Source organism: Electrona antarctica, assembly GCF_951216825.1.
Source record: "Electrona antarctica genome assembly, chromosome: 3".
Lineage (NCBI taxonomy): Eukaryota > Metazoa > Chordata > Actinopteri > Myctophiformes > Myctophidae > Electrona > Electrona antarctica.
Window position 1 is genome coordinate 38,462,404 of NC_136808.1, and position 27,219 is coordinate 38,489,622.

Consider the following 27,219-nt stretch of genomic DNA (forward strand, 5'->3'; position numbering starts at 1 on the left):
GGGACTCTGAATCCCCCGTACCTAAACAGTAGATCCAAAACGACAGGTGGTAGCTGGGGTGGAGGTGGGTGCGCAGAAGGTTTGTATACAGCGGCACGCTGATACAGTAGCAGCAAGCAAGTTGTATACTGCAGCGCGCAGGTATACGGTAGCAGCAGCGAGCAAGCAAGCAGAAGGAGGAATGCAAACCTCCGGTTAAAGTAGCCGGTATGAAGATGGAGTGAGTGTGTGATTGGCTGAGTGAATCATGTGAATGGGAGCGTGATGCTGAGGCGGTACTGAGGTTCCCTGACTGAACTTGCTCTGCGCATGTCTACGACAGGCGCAAATGCTCATTTCAGTCAGACAACTCAAGAAGGATGTAATATATATTTATTGAATATAGATGAGCAATACAGTATATTTATTATGGTTTGGCGATGTATTGGATCTGCTTTTTAGGTACTTAGATCAAGCGCATCAGTCCCGACCATAGGGACTCTGAATCCCCCAAACACAGCACAAAACATCCGAATCCCCCAAAAAGCAGATCATTCAACACCAACCTTAAGCTATACATGTGTACAACAGAGCACCTGTTGTTTCCTGAAACAGGAAGACCATACCGATATCCATTCCACGCAGAGACAGAAAAAATAAAAAGTGTGGGCTTGGATCAGACATAGGTCATGCTAACATTATGTGATGACTAGGTCAATGTGTTCAACAGAGCGCCTGTTGATCCCTGAAATTCAGGGATCAACAGGTGTCCTGGTTGCCACTGCACAGACAACCAGGATCGAAAGGAACATTCTATCATGATAATTAATCTGAAATCTGAAATCAGTACCCAGTAGCCTACCACCTGGAGCTGCGAGTTAGCGAGCCTTGCAGAAAGCGCAGCGCATATAAGCATGATCATAAAGCAGCAGCAGTAAACTATGCCGCCTGGCACAGCGCATATAAGCATGATCATAGAGCAGCAGCAGTGAACTATGCCGCCTGGCATAGTGCATATAAGCATGATCATAGAGCAGCAGCAGTAAACTATGCCGCCTGGCATAGTGCATATAAGCATGATCATGAAGCGCAGCAGTAAACTATGCCGCCTGGCACAGTGCATATAAGCATGATCATAAAGCGCAGCAGTAAACTATGCCGCCTGGCACAGTGCATATAAGCATTAAATCATAAAGCGCAGCAGTAAACTATGCCGCCTGGCACAGTGCATATAAGCATGATCATAAAGCGCAGCAGTAAACTATGCCGCCTGGCACAGTGCATATAAGCATGATCATAAAGCGCAGCAGTAAACTATGCCGCCTGGCACAGTGCATATAAGCATGATCATAAAGCGCAGCAGTAACTATGCCGCCTGGCACAGTGCATATAAGCATGATCATAAAGCGCAGCAGTAAACTATGCCGCCTGGCACAGTGCATATAAGCATGATCATAAAGCGCAGCAGTAAACTATGCCGCCTGGCACAGTGCATATAAGCATGATCATAAAGCGCAGCAGTAACTATGCCGCCTGGCACAGTGCATATAAGCATGATCATAAAGCGCAGCAATAAACTATGCCGCCTGGCACAGTGCATATAAGCATGATCATAAAGCGCAGCAGTAAACTATGCCGCCTGGCACAGTGCATATAAGCATGATCATAAAGCGCAGCAGTAAACTATGCCGCCTGGCATAGTGCATATAAGCATGATCATAAAGCGGCAGCAGTAACTATGCCGCCTGGCATAGTGCATATAAGCATGATCATGAAGCGGCAGCAGTAACTATGCCGCCTGGCATAGTGCATATAGCATGATCATAAAGCGGCAGCAGTAACTATGCCGCCTGGCATAGTGCATATAAGCATGATCATGAAGCGGCAGCAGTAACTATGCCGCCTGGCACAGTGCATATAGTATGATCATAAAGCGGCAGCAGTAAACTATGCCGCCTGGCATAGTGCATATAAGCATGATCATAAAGCGGCAGCGGTAACTATGCCGCCTGGCATAGTGCATATAAGCATGATCATAAAGCGGCAGCAGTAACTATGCCGCCTGGCACAGTGCATATAAGCATGATCATAAAGGCGGCAGCAAGTAAACTATGCTACCTGGCACAGCGCACATAGCAAGCATGCAGAAGCAGTTTAAGAGTATTTATAATACCCTGCAGCATAGGGAGCTAAATAATGAATATATGTAGCATGTGTGTAGCATTTGGAACTTTTGGTGCTGCTGTGGTAGCTGCGCCGATCCTGAAGAGTGTGACGTGTAGCGATCAGGAGGCAGCCCACGGCCTTGACACAGAAGATGCAGCTTTTGCAGAACCAAGGACCGGATATGGCTTCCCGGAATCCATCATGAACAGGGGCTCATGACATTTGCGGATGGACAGCATGGCAGAAAACGAGGCATGGAAGAGAAAGGACAAAGACCAGTGTTAGTTGCTGTCACAGATATACCTTAATGAAATTAGTTGTTTTGAGTGATTTTATGGTGGGCATCCAAGCAAAGTCAGAAGTGGAAATATCATGCATAGGATTCACCACATCTTAGAAACCCATAGAAGGAAGTGAGACATCTGATTGTATGAGATCTATGTAAGGTAAGACTGAAACCCTTGGAGTTTTAGAACCAGTTGAAAAGTATTGAAAGAGTAATAGGAAAGCATTTCTTCATCCCTGTACTTTTCTTAATATAGGATTGCCAGTAGATTACTCACTGAATGATCTGGAGTAAAGCTGAACGTCAGCTATAATGCCTTTGAGATTAAAACAGTTAACTAAAGCACTACAAAATAGGATACACAGAAAGCAACTTGGAAAGATGAATAGGACCCTGCAGAGTCATAGGTTTTAAGCCGATTTGGCTGAAGCTTGCAGCTGTTTAAGAGAAGGCAGGAATAGTTTAGCATGGTTTGATTGAAAGTTACCAGGCTACTTCGAACCCATCGGCATGGCCTCTGGGCTAGAACATGAAATTAAACAGGACAAGCATCTCTACGTTGACAAACCTGGAATTAAAAATAGGTCTTAGAATGAAATAATCCATAACACAGGTCCACGTTATACCACTGAGTAGCCTGTTGATAGATGGAACAGAGGAGCGTCCTTATTGATGGGTGATTGCAGATTCATTCATTATGACTGATCCGTTTCCCATTCCAGGTTTTGTCCGACCAAAGCAAGCCACCGCTGCTTATAAGGTAGCTCCAATAGCACAGAAGACTTACATCTGCCGGCAAATATTGAATTCAGCCATTTATCTGCAACCCATCTCCCTTCGTACTCTTCCCCCAACCGTAAAAGGAGCTGCGTCCATGTCAACAACTAATGTTACAGATGTTTCGGCCGAAACACTACTTAAGTGGCTGAGCGACTGCGTGTGAATATGGAATTGAGAACTAAGAGAACAAATGCAGCCTAGGTGAAGATGCAGATTGATTAACTGATGACCTGCCTCATGGTTTCGGTAGCAGCAAATCCACGAATACCGCCAATGTGAGCCTATCCGGTAATGGCCGCAGCTGCGATGAAGACTGTATGCGGCAACCCACAGGAAGGACCTTCCCAGCACCCAAGGTTCATCCCATCAGTATGATCACCATAAAGGCCTGTCGCTCAGGAAATGGAAAACAGAAGCAGTATGAGGTCAGGCTATGAATGAATCACTTTAAAATGACATGGATATAGCTAAAGTTGACGTTAAAAGCAAGTTAGCTTCAGTCATAGTGTAGTATCATCTAAGCCGTAACGCTAATAGAATTAAAATCATCATCATTTAGCAGCAGTGTTAGCAACGCGGTAACACCATACCTCTTTTCCTGGGCTGAGCATAGGAGAAACACCACACCTGTTTCTGGGCTAAGCATAGCAGAAATGTTAGCAATGAGCCAATTCCTGTCTTTAAAGACGTTTATTTTAATGTTAAACACTTCCCTGGCACGCCATATGCACTTACCTGAAAAACAGAGCCATAGAGTAAGACGGTAAGAATGGCGCGGCTCTTCTACAAATGGGTAGAAGGACCGAAGTAGGCAGAAATGCATGGACCCATGCAACAGCCCAGCTTTAGTGATCTTAAATCCCTATATGTTAGATTGTTTGTAGTAACCATACGACAAACACATTAGAGACTTTAGTCATCACTGAATAATACTTTTAAAAACAGTTGTCATGTTGCACACGTGCCTAAAAATAGCTCTTATTTGCGCCGCTGAACCTCGTTGAAAACAATGTATTCAAACTCAGCTTGTCCGCCTTTCAGACTGCATGAACAGCGCTCGGTTTCTACCCCCTCATCGTAACTCTTCTATTAGATGGCTCTGCTGTAACTTATGCCACCAATTTCTCCAAGCATACTTGCATAGGCGGCCCAGCGCGTTAAGTCCGGGGGTGCTTGAGGGCTGAAGCACCCACTGAGTCACTGACACAATGGACGCGTTCAGAAATAGCGCACTGAGCGCACTGTGCAATGCAAACAAATGGATGAGTGTGCTCCCGCACTGGGGGCAGGGCAGGGGGGGGGGCACCCACTGTCGTTAGAAGAACTTTAGCGCCCGCATAGGCCTATATCCCGTGCGTCCGTACCATAGACTTGTTTCTCCAATTATGAGCATATATATATTTTTTAACCATCCGTGAGCACTTCTGCATCTGATTAATTGAAAAGAAGGACCCCAACGTAACCAAGCCAAAGTGCTTTTCTGGGCATTTTTAAAATCCTCTAGCTGCAGACCACTTATATTGAACTGCGCTTCGACAACTGGTAATAGTTTGCAATAGATCTTCCTGATCATTAATCCCCTATCAATTAGCCTCCTAAAGACCTCATAATACTAATGAAAAATATTGTTGTGATTCCTGAATGTGCAAGCATCCACCTTATAGCCAAGTAAATCCTTTACTTTAAACAGCAGGATCATTTAGTTTATATAGTTAGCATGAATCATTTGGCATTATAGATTCCTCCAGCCAAAGATATCCAGCATGGCTCTGCCCACCCTAGGCCCATGATATGGTACAATTCACACTGAAATATTCCTTGGGACCCAGCAGCCATGTGGGCCTATGCAAACTAGCAACCTCTACTCCCTCAGTTGCTCTGGTCAACTCCATTTACTTCTGACTGACGCTGCATTGGACATTTCATTCTGATCAGAGAACTTGTGTTGCCATATTGGAAGAGACAAGCAGCCAGGTCCGCGAAAACAAGCCACAAAAACAATCTTGAATCCTTATGAAAACAGTCCAAACAACGTCAATAATTTTAACAACATATTAAACTGAGGGTGCTTCAAATGCACCGTGGGTTTAACAACGACGTTTACCCGGCAAGTGACTTAAATAAAACAAGCCCAAGACGCTTATAATGACCAGACGTGGCAACATGCCTGACAGACGCGATGCGGACATACTCAGAGTAATCTAGTAATAGTGGCGACTTCCGTGGCAACAATGGAATGCGGAAGTGCTCATTCTATCTCAACGGGATAGTTCCAGCCATAGGAACGATGTTGGAACTGGAGATCAAAGCGTGTCGCCACTCTCCTCCTACTTTACCTCTGGACAAACTAGTCGCAGACTAGTGTATACTTTTAACCCATATTACGTCCACATATTGACTAGTAGGCCTACTACTACGCAGTCAAGACAAGAATGCGCACTAAACGTGACCGCTGTCTGAATGATTATAAACATTGGCCTGGATTTACATGTGAAGAACGGCGGAGAAGCAGAGCAACTCGATAGCAGGTAAGGCTGCTTCCTTGACTAGTGTTGTGAGCAGGACAGACCCAACGTGACATTCATTGGCTAACAAATGCGATCTCGGTGTTTGAGGCACAACGATAAAATGGCAACAGAAGAGAACATTTAAGCAGCAGCTTCAACTTGATCTAGGTTCCGTCGGTGAACAAAGCAGTGCACGTTCTTCCCACCAATTCAAACCCCCTGACTTACCAGGTTTGCGTGGAAAACCGTGAAAGCAACGTCAGCAGCAGTAGAATTGAGCAGAAGGTTTGTATACAGCGGCACGCTGATACAGTAGCAGCAAGCAAGTTGTATACTGCAGCGCGCAGGTATACGGTAGCAGCAGCGAGCAAGCAAGCAGAAGGAGGAATGCAAACCTCCGGTTAAAGTAGCCGGTATGAAGATGGAGTGAGTGTGTGATTGGCTGAGTGAATCATGTGAATGGGAGCGTGATGCTGAGGCGGTACTGAGGTTCCCTGACTGAACTTGCTCTGCGCATGTCTACGACAAGCGCAAATGCTCATTTGGCACATTATTTATCAGCAACACAAATACTCAGAAAAACTAAACATTGCTCAGCTAATTCTCTGTGGCTATGAATAAAGGTCCAAAAAAGTGTCTACAAGTTATCTGGAAGTAAATTATTGTCCATAATCCTGCTTCTTCTTATTGCTACTACTACTACTGCTACTACTACTACTACTACTACTACTACTAGGCTACTATTAATATATTTTTGGTGGCACTTTCAAGCCTTTTTTTTCACAATGAAAAATGCTGCATATGTGGGGAGAGTGTAGGGAACATCATACAGCAATGGTCCGGCCAGTCAGGAATTGAAACAGGACTCGCCCATCAGGTCACCGGTTCAAGGTTGTTTTAATCACTCTTCTTTATTAATCAACTTTTGAAAATGTGTAATTTCTCACAGTGAGAGATCCATTCCTGAAATGAGGAAATTGGAAGTATGACCTGGATCATAGTTATTAAGCACAATCCCTTCTTGGTTCCGTTATATCATTCACATCTAAAGCAAGTCAAATTGAGCTAGAGAAAGGCATAGTTAAATCATGCGGAACCATTGTTCTCATTTCAATCAAGCCTTTCTTTCTTTCTTTTTCTGGACAAAGTGGGCTGTCTAGGTTTCAAACACCTGCCACAGCCCTTTCACAGCTTAACAGAGGTATTGTTTTCATTTTTTTAAAGAAAATTATATACATCAAACCTGTCCCTATAAGAATACTCTTGTCAAACCGTCAATCATTGAATCTCCCTTCCTTTCTCCGCGAAATAAATGAGTTGGTTTCTGAGATGTTGCCTTGTATCAAGCGGGGGGAGGGGGACCAAAAAAGCAAAAAAACAGATATCAGATGTGTGTCATCTATCTGTCTCCTCTGGGAAGAATATGCGGAGAGATGCCTTAAATCTGTCTGATATAGTCCGACTTTTTGTCCCAGAGATCAGTCCCCTCCAACTGGGGCCGTTATCAATCTACGACTTGTCACTGTCCCTTCTCAGGTAGTCAATTTTGTTAGGGCAACACATATTTTACTTTCAGTTCCTGACAACACAGGCAGCATCCCAGAGGTAAGCGAAATAAGCCCCTGCACGAAAGGTTGCTAGTTCAAATACACAGACCAGCAGGCTAGAAGACACAACCCCAGGCATTCTCTCATTCCCCATTCCAGCTACTCAAGGTGTTGGCAGGGGGTCACTGGGTGACAGTAGAAGTCTGTGCTTGTAATATGTGTGTGAAGGTTGGTGTTGCGGTATAAACAGAACCCAGCTGACTCTCCTGTCAGAGCCCATTGCTTCAGTGATAAATCTCTGTCAATAAATCTACCCATGCACCAATCTACCCACATCTCTCTCATGAGGCCAGGTGGCTGATGAGGGAAATACACATGGGTGGGAATCGTGGGATCGAACCCTTATACAGTACTGATCACTACTCTCTCTAATCAATAGCATGCACTGCTGTTGCTCCAATACATTCAAGTATGAGTTAGAGTATTCATTTAAATCTCTCGAGTTAAACTGACTGTTTGTTGTGCACTAACCAAGATGGCTGTTTCTCAAAGCCAATAGCCAATGTAAAAGTTCACAATGTGTCACATCGCGTCACATTGTGAGCATTTTGATACTAATACCTTTGTTGTTTTACTCAAGTAAATTTTGAATTCTGGACTTTTATTTGTAACAGATTACAGTATTTCTATATTGCAGTATTGATACTTTTACTTATCACGTGTATAAGGACGATTTGGGATATTCGATAATGTCACAACATGGGTGTCACCGGAGGCTAGCTACGTATGCTAAGAACGGTAAATAAAATACTATTAATTCTGGATTAAATGACATTAAAGAAACACGAGATTGGCAAATATTGTAACGTTATATATCGTTTTCAACCACTGGTGCAGAGCTTCATTTTGTTTTGGTAAAGAAAGAAAGAAAGAAAGAAAGAAAGAAAGAAAGAAAGAAAGAAAGAAAGACAGAAAGAAACAAACAAACTGAATGAAATAGTGAAATAGCAAGATTCTGTGAATGGAATCATAATCAAAACAAGTGGTGGTGGGAGCTGGCAGTAGAGCAGCAATCAGCAGAAGTAAAAAGAATGAGCAGGTCCTTTAATTAAGGACTTAAGCGGTGAGTTTTAAATAAACCATCTCAAATAGGCAGGCTATATGCAATGTCTCACCTGAGTTGAGTTGAGGCTACTTTGAGTTTTTTGCCCGAACCAGCTGTGATTGTGCTATTGTCACCACCAACAAGAAAGACAGACAGAAGAGAGAGGAGAGTCACTAGCTGTGTCAGAGGCTAATCTGAGACATCCTGATCCTTTTGTGCCTTGTTCTGATAAATCCAAATAGACATGATTTAATTATAGTTTAAATAGACTACTTGTGATGATTGGAATTACCGTATCTCTGTTCCTTTCTTGCCCTCCTTATTCAAAACTTGATCAAGGCCTTTTTAATTAATGGTGACAGGGATGTAATTGACAGGCTGTCGGCCATTTTTGGCACAAAATTCAACATGGCCAAATCACATTGTGTGTGTGTGTGTGTGTGTGTGTGTGTGTGTGTGTGTGTGTGTGTGTGTGTGTGTGTGTGTGTGTGTGTGTGTGTGTGTGTGTGTGTGTGTGTGTGTGTGCGTGCGTGCGTGCGTGCGTGCGTGCGTGCGTGCGTGCGTGCGTGCGTGCGTGCGTGCGTGCGTGCGTGCGTGCGTGCGTGCGTGCGTGCGTGCGTGCGTGCGTGCGTGCGTGCGTGCGTGCGTGCGTGCGTGCGTGCGTGCGTGCGTGCATGTTCGTGTGCGTGTGTCATTTCGTCTTCAGTGTTCATTCGACTCCAGGGTGTATATTTGTATCCATTTGTACACCTTTAGATTTAAATTAACACACAGGAATGTACAGTGTATAAAGGGTATAAAGAAAGAACAGCTATTCTAAAGCAGACTGCTGTTCGTAGATCTTCCTGATGAATAGCCATCGTAAAGCATAAACGACAACTTGCTTTAGGATTCAGAATAAATAATGCTGTTGAGTTAGGACATGGTTGTAGATGATTGGCATTTGCGACTGCCACAAGGACAGGAGAGTGAGTTTAAAGTTATGGTTCAACCCTCAGCGTACAATCTGGCTGAGAGTGAGAAGAAATAAGCTGTGTGGTGGAAAAAGGAGTCAACATTTCTCACTTAAGTAAAAGTATCAATATTGCAATATAGCAATACTCTGTTACAAGTAAAACACCAGAATTCAAAAAGAGGCTTAAAAGTACAAAAGTATTGGCATCAAAATCAAAGTACCAAAAGTAGAAAGTACTCATTACATTATGCAGAATGTCCCATTTCAAGTTTTGAAATGTATAGATCTTTTGAAAATAGCAGATCTACAAGCTCACAGCGACGCATTGTGAGCTTGTAGATCGGCTCTTTTCAAAAGGCATAATTTATAGGGCTGAAGTGCATGGTCAATGTATGTTTTGTAATTATAATCTCAAAGTTTTCAAATAAATATAGTGGAGTAAAAGTACAATATTTGGTTAAGTAAGCCTACAGTACTTAAGTAAATGTTTAGTTACCTTACATCACTGGAAAATCAGATAACATCTTCATTTCTCTTGTGCTGCAAAGTGAGAAGTTGCACAACCAGATTGTTAAGCCAGCTACCCCTAGAGCTGACATAAAGCCATAAAGCCATGAAACAGATTTTGTTATGACATTCAGTTTAGTTTTATGCTTAGCTGTTTTACTAACACTTGCCATATCACATTGGCTAAAACACTAATGCTGTTTTAATACAGACTAAACATGTATTGTATATATTTCAAAAAGTCATGAAACCAGCCTGTGCATGAGAACAAAGTGAATATATACATATTTAATCAACTGTACATTGCGTGGTCCTCAGAGCACGTCAGCAAATCTGTGTGAACAGAAAAAAATGTGTGAACAGAAATCCAGAACAGAATTTTTTTGAATTATTACGGTAATACACTGTGACCAGGGGTCATCACCATTCTGGCTTGTAGTGGACATTTTTGTCAAAATTCCATTTCTGCCACGGACATACGAAATGAGTATTGCCAGAATCACATTTAAGAGATAGCCCTTAATGACCATAACAGATCTGTAACTCTGAGAGTGTAAAAATGGTACCAAATGAACCCATTTGAACACTCTCAGAGTTAAGGGGGTCCTTACCACTAGTACCTAGTTACTCCTAATAATTATGCCATAGTGTCATAGTAAATAAATTCTGAGAGTGGAGACTTGACATTCAGAAATTGGGTCCTAGGAAGTCTTTGCCACGGACACATGCCCATGTACAGACAGTCACATTATTGTGACATTTTCTTCAGGGGCCAGAGAAGCTCATGTGTTTAGAATTGGTTAACACTCAGGCCTGGGTTCAACATGTGTTGTGGACTATTAAGGTCTGGGTTCAACATGTGTTGTGGACTAAGGTCTGGGTTCAACATGTGTTGTGGACTAAGCGGCGGTGAATTACTGGAGCATGTGAACAACAGCAGCTGAATGAATTTTCAATGTGAAGAGATGGTTTGATGTTTGTGTTCCCTGCATGTACATGTCTGTCAGTTATTTTGACAGCCTGCAAGAGCATGCATGAGTTGCTTGTGGGTTATTGGGTGTCTCTCTCTCTCTCTCTCTCTCTCTCTCTCTCTCTCTCTCTATGCAATCTTTTCTTTCCCTCCTCTTTTCCCATAATTTTCTCCTGTCCTTATAGTCATCTTCTCTCCTTGACTTGTCTACTCCCTCCCTCGTGCCCTTGTCTTGTCTCTTGTACAAAGCATGATGTGAGAGGTTGTCAAAAGAGTGTTAAACACAATCTGTCCTTCAAACAGAATGGAAAGTGCCAAGAAAACCTTGATATCTCAGACTATAAAGGGTCTGATGTTTTTTTCATGGATGTGTAGTATGGTACATCAGCCCGAAACAATGTAGCAGAATATATGATCAAAAAAAAAACACAGTAATGCAAGAAGAAACATATCCTCATGAGGACAAGTTGGCGGCCTGGAGTGAAACTGCGATAGAATTCAAAATAGAAAAGATAGTATTAACCCCCAATGAAACACACAACCACAACATAGCAGAGCCACCAGTATATCCCAGTTTGTATTTACAAAATACTAGAGCCAGCAGTACATACTGTATCTCAGAGCTTTTGTTTTTTCTTTAGCAACTACTAGTGGGAACGGCATCACAAATTCAATAACATTTGTAATTTCAGCTCAATTTTATTTCTGTACTCTCAGCTCCAAGGGAAAATATCTTTCATAAGTGCAGCAATTTATTTTCTCAGCGAAGACATTTTAGTGTGATAAGCGAGAAGAGATTTGCAGAGATTGTCATGGCAATATTAGACATGCCACCAAATGACTCATCCCTGCATGCTTAACATGTCACACCAAAGTGCAGGAGTCATTTCCTGTGGATGTCTGTTGGCCAGTAGAGCAGTACAGCATTGCACTGCATTTCCTGTGGACATGTAGTTGCTTATGAGGCTGACAACTGGTAAGACAAAATAACGCCAGGGATGAGGGTGACATACCGGTATGTGTGGGACCTCTGGCACCCTACTACTTGCTTTCTATTGCATTGTGATTAACAATTTTTGAGCAGTGCAGCCGCTCCAATGCACAGCTTTGTGTTTCTGTCTGTCTGTCTGTCTGTCTGTCTGTCTGTCTGTCTGTCTGTCTGTCTGTCTGTCTGTGTCCGTGACGTCATGTTGTTGACATCATCAGACGTCATTTTTGTGATTGAAGGCACCGCTCAATTTCTTATCTTATTTCTATATGACAGTAGTTGTGTCTTCTTGAGTGTTGATTGTTTCATGGTGAGTTGTCATGGCAATTTGATTGTGATCATTGCATACCCATGGTAACCCATGTCAGATTCTTTCAGAGATGTCATGTGGTGATAAATACATTGCATGGATGCACCTGAGACGTACAGTATCCTCAGTGATGTATCCCAAGGTCAGGGTTTCGGGTCTCGCAAACATCATACCCCTCACTCGGGGGTGATCAAGTCCCGACTTACGTCCTAGTAGCTACTCTCTATCAGACCCACTAGGGAAAGACCAGGGCCACACAATCCGTTGGAACCACTCCGGAACTACTATGCCGGGACTGGGAGGCACCATTGGTACTGGGTAACAATATCTGAAGCTGAAACAGTAATCTGTTACATTACTCAGGGAAACAGGGAAAACAGGGAAAAGCTATTATAAACTAACCAGTAAGACGCCTGAGGGCGAGGCACATCCGCCTCGTTGACGGCAGACTGCTGGGCGAGCACTGCCACTTTGGCATGGGGGGTCAGATCAACATGGAATGAATTCTGTACTGGCCATATAAGGAGCATGTCTTGAGTGTACAGGGTTTGATGAGGTCAGATCAACATGGAATGTCAGAACAGATCAGCTCCATATATAGAGATATAAGGGTGGTAGCAGGGACATTCTCTTGAGTATACAGGGTTTGATGAGGGCCCAGGTAGGGCCGGCCCTTAATTTTGAGAACTCTAGTTTTCGCCGGCTTCCGGGCGTGGCTGCACTAATAACTTTGGGGCAGGCCCGTCTAGAGTTTGAATGGACAGGTATAAGTCAAAAGGAAGACATCGAAGAGGAAGGATGGATGGGGAAGGATCAACATGTGGAATGTCAGAACAGGTTCTGACATATATGCATATATGGAGATCTAATAAGGGTTTGAGGTTTGAGGTCAGATGTAGAGTTGCTGGCCAATATTGATGACATCAGCCATCAGGGATCTCCATATATGGGCTTAACTGCGACAGCAGGTCGCATTTACTATGACATCTCATCCATGATGATGTCACTTCACGTGATGTCACGAGACCTGGGCACCATATATGGTGACATCATCAGGGATCTTCATCCCTGATGATGTCACCATATACTGTGCCCATACAGTATTATCACCAACATTGCAGATGTAGGCCAAGCTTGAATTATCCTCTTTCAATCTGCAAAGCTTTTGTTTCATAAAAATCCACCGTAGACATGTTACTTTCTGTCCAAAATAATTCACAGCCTATTCCGAGCCGCCATGTTTTCTTAATTTTTCGACCGGCCATCAAACAAGTCGTGTGGGAGAACGCTTGTTTAATAGAACGCCGTGCGTGACGGGGCATCGCCTGCGTCGGCGTCTTCTTTGGGTGTTTTACCTGCGTGTGCACACCTGGTGCTCACGCAGATAAAACAAGCAGCGAAGCGCTCTCCCACACAATTTGTTTGGCGGCTGGTCGCGCACCCTTAGTAACCATGGCCGCTTGGAATATTCTAGGAATATTTTGGACAGAAAGTATCTCATAACATGTCTACGGTGCATATTTATGAAACAAACGCTTTGCAGATTGAAAGAGAATAATTCAAGCTTGGCCTACAGCAGCAATGTTTAGAGTTTAACGTTGTTTAAATTAAAAAGTAGATCGCCGATGCAAATTGGATGAATGGGCAGTCAATGGATGGTATTGCAACTCTATAGATTCATCCCATTATAAAGACATTTTTTAGTTGAACATTGCGGCTAGGAGGCAACAGCAGGTTCCCCTTTGTCCAAAAGCTCTGAAGATGCAGCTAAACCCTCCGAAATGTTCCTTGACCAAACATTTCTTCTTCAGATCTCAAAGTGTTGTGGTCTCACTCTGTGGCTTATTCATTTCTGATTCTGCATTTAGTATTGGCCTTAAAATAGTCTCAACAACCCACCCCACTTGTTATTACCCAGTATGTTATGTTTAATTTTGTCTCAATACAGGATAGGAAATACATGTTTCACACATTTATGTGCTCGGACACTGAAGCCTGACTTATGCTCTCTTGTACAATGATAGCAGATAGCTGATCATGCTGTGAGCTTGTAGAACATGTTGCCACCCAACCCATCTTACCAGTCCATGCAAGATCACAGGAATACATTTCTACAGTTAACAGTTAATCAGTTAACAATAACTCAGTGAATTCAATTTCTGTGTGTGCTGCCACTGGAATCTGAATCTGAGTTTTTCCTGTATACTATTTAAATAGTCCTGAGAAAAAAAATGCTGCCATTTGTCCCAAAGTGACTGCAAAGAATTGCTGCTATTTGTTTAAAAAAAGCTTTATACCCTTTTATAACATGTATAAAACGATGCAATGTGACATAGCTCTGTTTACAAAATGCTGTACCCCCTCCAACTGTATATACTTTCCCCATTTTCAACTATTTTTATTGCATTGTACTTGCTTTGGCAATGTAAACGTTTGTTTTCTCATGCCAATAAAGCTCCTTTGAATTGAATTGAATTGGAAGAACAGTACTAATATTCTGCAATGTTTTTACAGTATGAATTAATCTTCTACTTGAATCACATAGTTCTACCATTGTCCACTGAATTTCAGATGTATTTGACAGTGCAGCATGAAAGCGAAGAGAGAGTGGGTAGAGGGACACAGGGCCGAAACGGTAGATTGAGACAGGATGAATAATGGGGAGCATAAATGTAAGATAGAGAGAGGGAGGTGGGAGATGGGGGGCACTTAACATTTAAGAGGTCATGAGGTCAAACCTATCACAATGCTCTCACGATCAAGACTGTCTACTTTGTGAATACAGTCAATATATTTAGTCGACTAAGGATTAAGACTAAACAATTTCAGATGACTAAAATAGGACTCAGTGGTGTATATCTATGTCATACCTTTAGTCTACCTTTAGTCTGATAGCAGCGTTAATTTAACCAAATGGACAATCAATTTCAATTACATTTAAATTTCTATTGAGTTCTTTAATAGTTGTTGACAAAGTAGGATATTATTCACTGTATGTAAGAAACACCACAGTGGTGAGCAACAGCTGCAACATGGGGTAATTCAAACCCTAATAGCTTTGCTGTGGTTGCATTGTGGTGGCATTGCGTTGTCATCATTGTAACATGATAGTGTACAAAGTCAATATCATACTTTCATTCCTACCTAAACACAAGTATAAGATAAGTTGATGTCTATTGAGTGCCGAGTGCTATTGACCGAGTATGCAAGTGAAGAGACACAAGTAGTCTAGTTAGCTGCAACTTATAGGGCTCCATTTTCGTCACCGCTAAACCCCTTATCCCTAATCTTCTTTGCCTTGTTTTACTATTTTGAAAAACATTTTTGAATAGTTCAACTAGCCAATCTACATTGACACGTTGTGAGCTTGTAGATTGGCTAGTTGAACTATTCAAAAATGTCTTTCAAAATAGTAAAAAAAGGCAAAGAAGTTTAGGGATAAGGCGTTTAGCAGTGACGAAAATGGAGCCCTATAGTGTCAAACCCTAAGACCGTTTGAATTGTACATTGTAGTATGGAGGCACAAAGTACATGGAGGCCAGTCTACAACAGCGGTCATCTATGATGTCAATACTATGATGTCAGTACGCCGATGTCAAGACTGTGATGTCAGTACTGAGTGTGTCTGTCAATATAAGTTAATATAACAGAACTACCCAGTACCGTGTCTCTCGACGATTGACCTGAAAAACAAGTGGGAAGTCAAAGAACGGGGAGAAAGTCCAGTTACATGTCAACATGTATCACAAGTTCAACGCGATCATGCAGAGGTTAACGGGAGCTAGATCATCGGCATACGTCCCGCAGGGTTTGAAGCCCACCGTTCCAGCTGAGGCTCCTCCAACGATCTTCGCTTCTCCCACTAGGATGGCTTCCGAGGCCAGAGGTCAAGGGGAGTACATGGGTCGAAATAAAGTGCCAGAGCTCCAGAAATTCTTCCAAAGGCATGATGGAGTCCCAATATATCTGAAGAGAGGTTTGATGGACAGAATGTTGTACAGAACCACCATGGGTCTGACTTTTGGAGGAGCCCTGTACTGTATGGTGGCGCTGTTCATGTGCGCTCAGCCCAAGTGACGCTACCAGCTCCGTCCAGATCCAGTGCACACAGTTTACTTTCTGTTCTATTTATCCCCCCATCTGATCCTCTTCCTGGATTCTAACCCAGTCTTGTTAACAATTAAATCAAATTTTATGAGGAGAATAACATTTATTATATCGTATAATAATAATTATAAATAGGAATTTTCAATCAACGTCACATGTGAACCAGCTGTTGTGTGCAATAGCCAGCTAAATGGTTAGGACACATGCCTGACAACGATTCTGGGGCCGGGGGATCATTAGCATCATGTCGCTTCCCTACTCTCCAAGTAGAGAAGAGGAAGGACAAGACAGGGTGTACCCTGACTGAGGGCAAGGCTGCATGGGCTGGAATAAAAACAATGGCAAATGGCCCTTTTAAGGGAGGTAGACAAATTGCACCCCAGTTCACCCGCTTTGAGATAGGCCTGCTGTGTGGCAACTCAAGAGAACTACCGGAGACATGAACAACCTGAATACAACCAAACAACGTGCTATAAAGCCAATTAAGAAACTGTTTCCCCCGCCCGCCTCGCCGCCTGTCATGTCCGCGCAAGCACGCATGCATGCAGCCACACACGCACCTACTTTTTGGCACTCTGAAAAGAAACAGCAGTCTTAACGACGTAACGACGTCAGTAGTCCCCGACACGCTGTGGTCAGAGCGGGCCCTCGACCACACCCCTCGTAGTCTATATTAAACGTTTGGAGACCTCACTGTCCATGAAAATATTTAAGATAATTTTTTTCACATGTATTATTTATTATACATGTGTACTATACATTTTTGGAGTGGATATGGTTAGATGTCTGTCTGTCAGATGGTCAAGCAATGCTGCTCTGCATGTCTGTAGGACAGAAATGGGTAGACAACTCCTACACACTTCAGACCAGACGTGAGCTTTAATTGACGTGAGTCGTGAGGTATGTCAAAAGTCATGATGGAAGGAATGATAAATGCAGACAGTTGCGGTGATTTCGCCGTACGTACGTAGGGCCCTAATGACTACAGGCCAATTGGCAATTTCCATCACCTTCATCACCTCACCTCCTGTCCTCCACTCACTCAAAAATCACAAAACCCTCATTATCAAGCAACTCATGTAAGCAGGCCGTGGACTCTACAATTTATTTACTGTTGTGCCGCGAGAGGTACAGACAACGCCATAACGCTCAACTTTCTGTACATGCAACACCTCTTTGTATAGATTTCTCATCTGCATTTAACAAAATCACACCCATGGGCGCTCTTATCATTGTACATCATCATACATCATCTCATTCCGGCCAATCAGAATTTGTGTCCTCACCTTTGCGTCTTCAATGTTTGTGTTATGCAATGTTTGTGTTTACACATTTAAGCTTTTAGCTCAGATTAGGAACACATTGTAGCTGACCTGAATAATTGCAATGTCCCCAGTCACTCCAATTCAGTTAGTGCAGAACACGTCATTCCACGCCTCTAACCTCAACATTGTATTTATCTACACTCCTATAATGCAAGAAGAACAAAAAACAGAAAATAACTCACTATACCTAGAGGATAGAAAGAATGGAAGAGAGGAGTTGAAAAAGTAAGCATAGATAGAATGGTGGAGTAGCTGAGGGGAGGATTTAGAGGGCCGGTCTGAGTAGAATGGAGGCAGTGGGACAGTAAAGCCTGATTTATATACTTTGTCAAAACAAAACAAAACACCAGACAAATTACACAAGTGGAGGAGAAACTCAAAGACATTCTGCAAATGCTTCAATAAAAGGAGAGATCACACCAATATGATATAATATTTTTTATTTAGAAAAATTGGCAGCATTGGAGCAGGCAAAATGACAATTTGTTTATTGCAAGAGATTGTTTGGCGATTAGACTCCATGGGCATTTTAGCAGGCGTACAATTGATAGGGAGAGAACCCCCCATGGAGTCTAGACGCTGATGGTGGTAGAGTTTCCCATTTGGCTCCAGGATTTTAGCAAGGTGGAGCTGGGGTTGGAGGTGGGTTGGTCGCTGGCTGTAAGGAGAATGACAGGTTAAAGGCAAGGCATTTTAAAGAACGAGCCTAATCGCTGGTTGGCTGAGCTGCGAAAGTGCTCGTGCTTGGTTTTGTGAATGAACGAGCTTTGACAGCATGGGAACGGAAATGACGTAGATTATTATTATTATGAAGCCGAATGGAATGGTTAGGATCTTCCTTATTGAACCTACGCTAAAAGCTACATTTCAATAAAAGGAGAGATCACACCAATATGATATAATAATTTTTATTTAGAAAAATTGGCAGCATTGGAGCAGGCAAAATGACAATTTGTTTATTGCAAGAGATTGTTTGGCGATTAGACTCCATGGGCATTTTTGCAGGCGTAAAATTGATAGGGAGAGAACCCCAAAAATATAGCTAAGTTAAGATAGCAGTTAAGATAGCAGTGTGTAATTTCGCCTGAGAAGGCCGATAAAGAAACGAGGAATTTAGAGAGCTAAAGCAGAGAGCGGGCGAAGCAATACGCGACCAGTGTAGCAGCACATAGACATACATGAACCACCATCAGCTATATGCAAGTTAGAACTCACCGAGATCAGGGCTGAAGTGATTTTTGAGCGGAGAGAATGGCATCGGCGTCTGGGCGGATGTAGGATGCGTAGGCAGACGAGGTCCACCGTCCCAGCTGTTGAAGGGAAGCCATGGAGATCCCTTGGCTGGCGGCAGAGGTAGCCGCACCTATTCTAAACGAGTGGCCTGAGTAGAGCTGAGGAGAAAGCCTACACTCGAGAAGCACTAGCCTTAAATGCCTGATGAACCAAGATTTGGACATGGGATTATTCTCTGGCGTTAGAAAAAGGGGGCCTGACTGATAGGCTGGGTTCCTTAGATTAAGATACTTTAGCATGGCAACGAATGGGCAGAAAGGAGAGTTGATGCGAGCTATGATGATAGAGCAAGCGCCTTTTGCTTTGGAGTGTTTAAGCATTAGAGTGTAATAGTCAGGGTGGAAATTGAAATCAGGGAGCGCTAAATCGTAATCGGGATTGAAAGAAAGGCTTGAGCAGGTAAATTCGCCACTTCTTAAAAACCTGTAAAAAGCGAGGAGAAAGGCGCTTTCCAGTAGGGAGCCCACGTAGGGGGTAAACATGCCAGACCTTAATGCATTAATCATTTTGTGAATAATGGAAAGAGTGAAGGGGCGTCTTTTATCACAAGCCAAGGGGGACTCTTTAGCGATGCCTTTTAATATCAACTTTATTGAAGGATGGGAAAACAAGCTAGGGAAAGAGGGATCATGACACCTGGCATTGAACTGAACCCCTGCGAGCAAAATGCGAATGTAAGGAGGGCTAAGCTTTTTCACATCCTTACAAAAGCAAATGAATGTACACACAGTGGTAAAATGGACGGGCAAAAGAGGCAAGCTAACGGATAGGCAGAAAAAGGAAAAAGACTTCCAAGCGAAATCATAGGTCGCGATAGTGCTAGCAGCTAAACCATTCCTCATATAGGATCTAGCGGACTGAAGCAAACTGCCTAGGAGAGGATTAATGCCGAATACGGGGGCAGAGCAGTGGGAGTCGAATCGGCCTCCGGGTATAGCCTGCGGAAAACCTGGAATTTGAAGCGAGACAAAGAATCTGCAATTAGATTTGAGTGACCGGGGACATGCCGCGCCGTGATAATAAAATTGTGAAAAACGCCGCATGAACGACATGATGTCGGGGATAGCGGAGCGCCCTTTGTTGATGATTTCAACCACGGCTTCATTGTCGCAGAAAACGGCTATGCGCTTACGGCTCCATAACGCGCCCCATACTGAGCAAGCGGCTACGATAGGATACATTTCATGTAGAGCGGAGGAGAGCGAAAGATCAGCAAATTGAGCTGGCCAATTACTAGCAAACCACTGACCTTGAAAATATCCCCCAAAATCCACGGATGGTGCTGCATCCGCGAAAAAATGCATAGAATCTGATGAATGCACAATGTCGTCGTAAAATAACGAGACCCCATTCCAATTATTGAGCAAAAGCGACCAAAAGCGCAAGTCGGACCTGCAGTCCTCGTCTAGAGACACGGAGTCAAATAGATTGGGCACGGAGGAGGCCAGGCACAGCAGCCTAGTAGAAATAAAAGAACGGCCTTGCGGGATGACGCGCATGGCAAAGTTTAAATGCCCTAGCAGGGATAATAGTTGGCGTTTTGAGATTGAAGCGCTGGAAGTGCAAGATTGGGTAATCTCTCGAATGCGCTGCAACTTTTCCTCTGGTAAAGAGGCCTTCATATCGTGGCTGTCCAGCGTAATGCCGAGGAATTCGAGGCAGGTGGCAGGGCCGGTGGTTTTCTCTTCTGACAGAGGGATGCCCAAATGCGCAAATGAGGACTTTAGTTTGGCTGGAGAAGCGCCCGAATTATCCCTGGGAGGGTCGACAAGGAGAAAATCATCAAGCAGGTGCAAGACGGATGGCAAGCGGACCCTATTTAACAGGATCCAGCAAAGCGCTTCTGAGACCAAGTTAAATATGGCTGGGCTACTCCTGCAACCAAACGTTAGTCTCACGGCAAAGTAAAATTTGGATTCCCATTTGATCCCGAATAGATGCCACTGGGAGGGGTGGATGGGCACTATTTTAAAAGCGTCTGTTATGTCTGCTTTTGAGAGCCAAGCATCTTGGCCGGCAAATTTTATTAGCTTGATTGCATTGTCGACCGTGGAGTAATGCAGGGAAAAAGGTTCGGGCGGAATTAGGCTGTTAATGCTTGGCACGGGGCCTGAACGAGGGGCAGATAAATAAAAAATGAGCCGCTTCTTCCCCGAATATTTTCGAGTGGCGACGCCGACGGGGCTAGTGCGGAACAGGGAAAAAGGTGAATGAGTGAAGGGCCCGATTAAATACCCCTTTTTTAGCTCTTTCTGAATAAGCTGCGAAGCAATTTCGGGCTCTTTCAAAGCAGATTGCAGATTGATGGGCACATAGGTTTCACGAACATCGGAGACAACGCCTACTCTAAAGCCCTGAGATAAACCAGTTAACAAATGATCGACAAAAACATGGTCTTGATGTTCAGCAAGTTCGCCAGCCAGAGCGTTGATGTTTATTGGGGTAGATGGGTGAGACTGAAGCAATTCTTGGAACCATCCTATTTTTCTTTTTGATGAGGGCGGGGGCGGGATGGCATGCGGGGGCACACTGACCTGGGATGAGCTTCTCTGCATTCGCTACAAATGTGGAGAAAGTTGCAGTTGGGATATGTGCATACATGGAAATTGAAATTATTGCAGATGGGTTTGTTGTTCACCAGGAGCACCTTCCGGCCGCGGACATCGGCCTTGGGGCGGACCGTTGTGGGGGCGATGAAGAGCCCTGGAGCATCTGCGGCAGCAGCCGGTGGGGGGGTTTGGTACGGCACTCTGGGGCAAAGCGGGGCTGAATGACCCAGGTCGCCGCAAGTGGCGCAGGAGAGAGCCTGCTGTCCCCCGGTTAGCAAGACAAGCAGCTCGGTGTCGAGGACTTCCCAGTTGACGAGCGTGTTGTGCTGGGCGATGTAGAGCGCAGATTTACTGGACAGGGCCTTGTGGTACTGGTAGAATATATTTCTCCCATACTTCAGATTTAGGTCGCCGATCAAAGCCAGGTATATGTCGAGCTCATGCCTTCTTTGGGGATATACCGAGCATATATTACGAGATCCCTCGATAGGCGAGGGTCGGAGGCCTTAATGACAAATACGAGACGGCTCGCCCCTTTTCCAACTCGCCCAAAGCGGCGAAGATCGGTCGCCTCAACGGGAAGAGCGGTCGCTCCAACGGGAAGAGCGGTCGCCCCTTCATTCTTGACATACATACAACATGATGTGTGATGATGTTGCTTTGCCTTATTATTGACTCTGAGTTTTGAAAGTAAAGAAGAGTTGTGTTTAAGCTGTCATGGTCCACTGATTCACAATAGTAGCCGAAAGATTCCACGTAAATTGAACGCTGCCTTCATGATTTGAGTCATTTTCAAAAATCCACCTGTCTCCACGGCTCGGGGCGAGCCGTCATCACTTTTCGAAATTCTGTGGCGAGCCGTCTTCACTTTTCGAAATTCTGTGGCGAGCCGTCTTCACTTTTCGTGGGGGCGAGTTGGAAAAGGGGCGAGACGACCTGGTACCTTAATGACTGCCGTGAAATTATCACCTTCGGCAATTCTTTTGTCACACTCGGGAGAAGTAAGCAGGAGGCTGATCAAATTAACATCTTTTCCCTGAATAATTTTTGCTCTCAGGCGGGGGGAAACATTAGCGGCTTGAGGGATATATGCTCTACCTTGCCCGGTGGAGCTGACGGCAGAGGCCAGGGAGTACTGGGGCGGCTGGATGGGAGCTGCGGAAACGGTGGCACTTGGCGTGGCGGGCTGTGGCGCTGCGGGGTAGACTGGAGCCGGTGGAGGGAGCAGGAAAGCCTGAGGAGCCGGTGGAGGGAGCAGGAAAGCCTGAGGAGCCGGTGGAGGGAGCAAGAAAGCCTGAGGAGCCGGTGGAGGGAGCAGGAAAGCCTGAGGAGCCGGTGGAGGGGGCAGGAAAGCCTGGGGAGCCGGGCGCGCCGGGGGAGCGGTGGTGACTTGCTCCAGTGACGTCAGGCGTGAGTTGATGGCGTGGAGGTTGGCAATAATGGCCTGCATGTCGCTGGGCTTAGGCTGGAACTGGGTGCCGCTTCCGCTAGGCATAGGGTTGGGCTGCTTTGCTTGCTGCCGCTGAGGAGGAGATGAGGACTTCTTGGACCGCTTCCTTCCGCGAGCTAGCCCGGTGGAGACGGGAGGAGGAGCCGTGGTGGCCGTGGTGATGATGGGAGCAGCAGGAGTAGAGGCGGCGACAGCGGCGGAGATGGGAGCAGTGATGGTGGCGGCGGTTGGAACTGCTACTGCTGCGGAGACGGGAGGCGCAGCCATGCTGGGTCGAGCTGAGGCGGCTATGGCTTGGTCAGCGACATTGACCAGATTAGCAATTTGGGCAGTTGACAGCCCTGGTGCTGGAAAAATGTTGGCAGCGGCCAGTTGCTGGAGGAAATCAGTCGCCTCCTGGCTTTGGGCTGGCTGCCTAGCAGACAGCCTGCTGCTTCTCCTAGGAGTAGTGCCGCCGGTCTGGTCCATGGTTTTGGAGCCAAACACGATTTCACCATTAAGGTCCATATCCCCGTCAGAATCGGACATGGTGAGGCGAGAGAGGCAGAGCGTGAACAGCAGGAACGTAAATCCTTTTTGCTTTAATGGCATGCCGGGAGCGATAGCAAAGCTGTAGCTTGGTCGCTGGCTGGAAGGAGAATGACAGGTTAGAGGCAAGGCATTTTAAAGAACGAGCCTAATCACTGGTTGGCTGAGCTGCGAAAGTGCTCGTGCTTGGTTTTGTGAATGAACGAGCTTTGACAGCGTGGGAACGGAAATGATGTAGATTATTATTATTATGAAGCCGAATGGAATGGTTAGGATCTTCCTTATTGAACCTACGCTAAAAGCTATATTTGTTTAAACAGTAGTGGTTTTAGGTGGCTCTTAAGAAAATGTCTACAGAGACTGGCTCTCAAGGCCTGGGGAAGGGCATAAAAGAGTTTGCGCTGCAGATTGCAAAGCTCTGTCACCAATTAGCCAATGCCTTCCATTATTTCTGGCATGTAATCTCACAATGTGTTGTGTGATGCAACACATTGTGGAATTTGTAAATTGCCTATTTTTGAGCCCTTCCTATAGGCCTATACAGCTTTTGTCCCCACACGTCTCATATTTGCCATTGACAATGAAAGAAGAAATTAGGTGCCTCAAATATGCTGTACATTTGTGGCAGCACAAACATTAAATGCCATTGGCCCGGTTTCCCAAACGGCATCTGCGTAGGGAGTTGGTGTATGGTTCTTCTCAACAACACCCCCTTTCACTGTTAACATAGACATTCTGTGCATAGATGTGCCACGCAATGGTAGGCCTGAGGCCTGGTATGGTAGGCCTCAGCCCTCAGGCCTACCATACCATACCTTTCAATAAAAGAATGCTGAATTAACTAGCTATTGGTAACTTTGACTGCACAATAGCACAATTTAACCTCCTTGTATAGGCCTATATTTATTAACCCACAATCGAATGTTATTCTATTTAATTCACTTGACAGTATAGTGTTTTCATATTGGCCTACATTTACCTTGCTGACATCACTTCGCATCTGAAATTTAATTTAATAATATTTGGACTGCACTTATACCGTATTTTTCCAAATAGCGTTAATATGCAAAATCTATTTGGACCCCGGGCGTTTATAAGGAACCATGCAGGCCCTATTTGCAGTAAGTCAAAAATACATGTGCTCAGTTTTGTAATGAATTAATTTTCAACTATTTGAATAAAGGTGTACACATCAGTGAAATTAACCGCTAGGAAAATCCCTAAATGAGAGAGCGCAACCGCACCGCTCAGTGCATGAAATATAGGCTGCATGGCTTTTTTTTGATTGAATGAAATATTTATTAACAGTTTGCAGAATTACAGTACATTTCAAGCACAAACTCAATACAAAGACTGTTAACTGTGAGTCGACGACCCAATTAAGCATTACACTTGTTTACAAGAGGGTCCACCATGTTCAATTCATCAAAACATTTAGAGACGTACAAATAGACACTTCTATATAGTCAAAGAACAGAACAGGAATTCATCATACAGGGCTTCTCTCCATATCGTTTGATAAAGGCATATAAAAAACATGACTTATACACCCAATGAAAATATACAGTTAACAGTGTACAGAACACTTGGAACTAGAAAAAGTGCCCTACAAGCTCATAGCGCGCCACCGAGTGGCGCGCTATGAACTTGTAGGTCTGCTATTTTTGAAAAATCGTTAAAATGTGCCTCAAATCTTTCCGAAAATTGTCATGATTTAGAAAACTTTTTTTTTTAAATTTCGACGTCAGGCCTGAATGGGTTAAGAACTGCCTCATTAACCACCTCCATGAACTCCCTGTGGGCATCAACGAGCGCCTAATGACCATACGTCTGATGCTTGCCAGTAGTCAGATGGCCACCGTTATTAGTGCCTACGCACCAACGCTTGATGCACAGGATGAAGTAAAGGAGGCCTTCTATGCTGACCTGGACAAAATTCTATCTGAAGTTCCCAAGGAGGACAAGCTAATCCTTCTGGGAGATTTCAATGCCAGAGTGGGACGAAACCACCACCTATGGAGGGGCACGTTGGGGAGAGAAGGAGTTGGAAACACAAACTCCAATGGCATACTACTGCTAACCAAGTGCTCAGAGCACAACCTGGTCATCACCAACACACTTTTCCGTCAGAAAACCAAGTTCAAAACATCATGGATGCATCCTCGCTCCAAGCTATGGCATCTCATTGATTACGTCATTGTCCGCTCCAAAGACCACCGCGATGTCCTTAACACCAGAGCAATGACCAGTGCAGACGACTGCTGGACTGACCATCGTCTCATTCGCTCCATCATGTCTATTCGCTTAATGCGGAAAAGAAGGGTGCAGAAAGGACAGAGCCGGCCAAAGCTTAACATCGACTTGTTGGGTGACACCACCTACCAACAACAGCTGCAGGATGCTCTTAGCACAGCTTTGCCCAAACAGTACCCGGAGGATACTGAGACACACTGGGGCATACTGTCCACTGCCATCATGAACTCCTGCAAAAACATCCTTGGTCACAAAAAGCGGAGACATCAAGACTGGTATGATGAGAATGACACAGAGATTCAGAAACTCATTGACTTCAAGCGGCAAACTTTCATCACCTGGCAAAATAACATCCACTGCAAGGTGAAAAGAGAAGCCCATGCCAAAGCGAAGGCAGCCGTCCAAACGCAAGTTAGGAAACTGAAGAACCAGTGGTGGACAAAGAAGGCTCTGGAAATCCAGCAGCTTGCCGACTCTGGGGATACAAGAGGTTTCTTTGATGCCACAAGAGCAGTATATGGTCCCAGACACCGCTGCCTAACCCCCCTTCGCTCTAAAGATGGGCTTTTGCTTCTGAAGGACAATGAGGCAATAGCAAACAGGTGGAAAGAGCACTATAAGGACCTCTTAAACAGGGATACTATTCCTGAGATGGAGGCTCTTGAGCAACTCCCCCAAAAGCCCATTGTTGAAAGCATGGGAGAACCACCCAGCCTGGATGAGGTGATGGATGCGATTAAGAACATGAAAAACAACAAGGCTGCTGGGCCCGACGGCATCCCAGCAGAAGTCCTAAAGAAAGGAGGACCCGACCTTCTTACGCACATCCATGCCCTGCTTCATAAAATCTGGGAAGAAGAGGAAATCCCTGCACAGCTTAGGGATGCCTTAATTGTCTCCATATTTAAGAAGGGAGACAAGGCAGACTGCGGAAACTACCGTGGCATTTCTCTCCTGTCCACCATAGGGAAGGCTCTAGCTCGCGTGCTGGCCAACAGACTCACTCCCCTGTCAGAAAACATCCTTCCTGAGTCTCAGAGTGGATTTCGCCCAAACAGAGGCACTACTGACATGGTTTTCACTATTCGTCAACTGCAGGAAAAATGCCGGGAACAAAATCAAGCACTATACATGGCCTTCATAGACCTCACCAAAGCCTTTGATTCAGTGAACCGCCATGCCCTCTGGCTGGTTCTGGCAAAGATTGGCTGCCCAGAAAAGTATGTCCGGGTACTGAGACTGCTGCATGACAATATGTCAGCCACAGTACTTAGCGGCAGTGGAGACGAAACTGAACCCTTCCGGGTCGACACAGGAGTCAAACAGGGATGTGTCATCGCTCCAACACTATTCTCCATCTTTATTGCTGCTATCCTCCATCTCACAAGCATGCATCTGCCCCAGGGAGTCGACATCATGTACAGGACTGACGGTCAACTCCTCAACATCAACCGTTTCAGGGCTAAAGGTCAAACCACCACCGTATCAATCATGGAGCTGCAGTATGCGGACGACAACGCCCTTGTAGCCCTTTCGGAAGAGGACCTACAGTCCATCTTATCCGCATTTGCGAAAGCATACAAACAGCTTGGTCTGGCCATTAACATAAAAAAG

The 27,219-nt window shown here is 44.7% G+C and overlaps 1 protein-coding gene across 1 annotated transcript; it reads left to right on the forward strand.

The window, feature by feature from the left end:
- Positions 1-15,838: 15,838 nt before the first annotated feature.
- Positions 15,839-16,177, forward strand: LOC306919775 (cytochrome c oxidase subunit 7A2-like, mitochondrial; the record flags this gene model as incomplete). Its single annotated transcript, XM_079496326.1, has 1 exon — positions 15,839-16,177. One exon carries the CDS (start codon positions 15,839-15,841, stop codon positions 16,175-16,177), a length of 339 nt encoding a protein of 112 aa, XP_079352452.1.
- Positions 16,178-27,219: the final 11,042 nt, after the last annotated feature.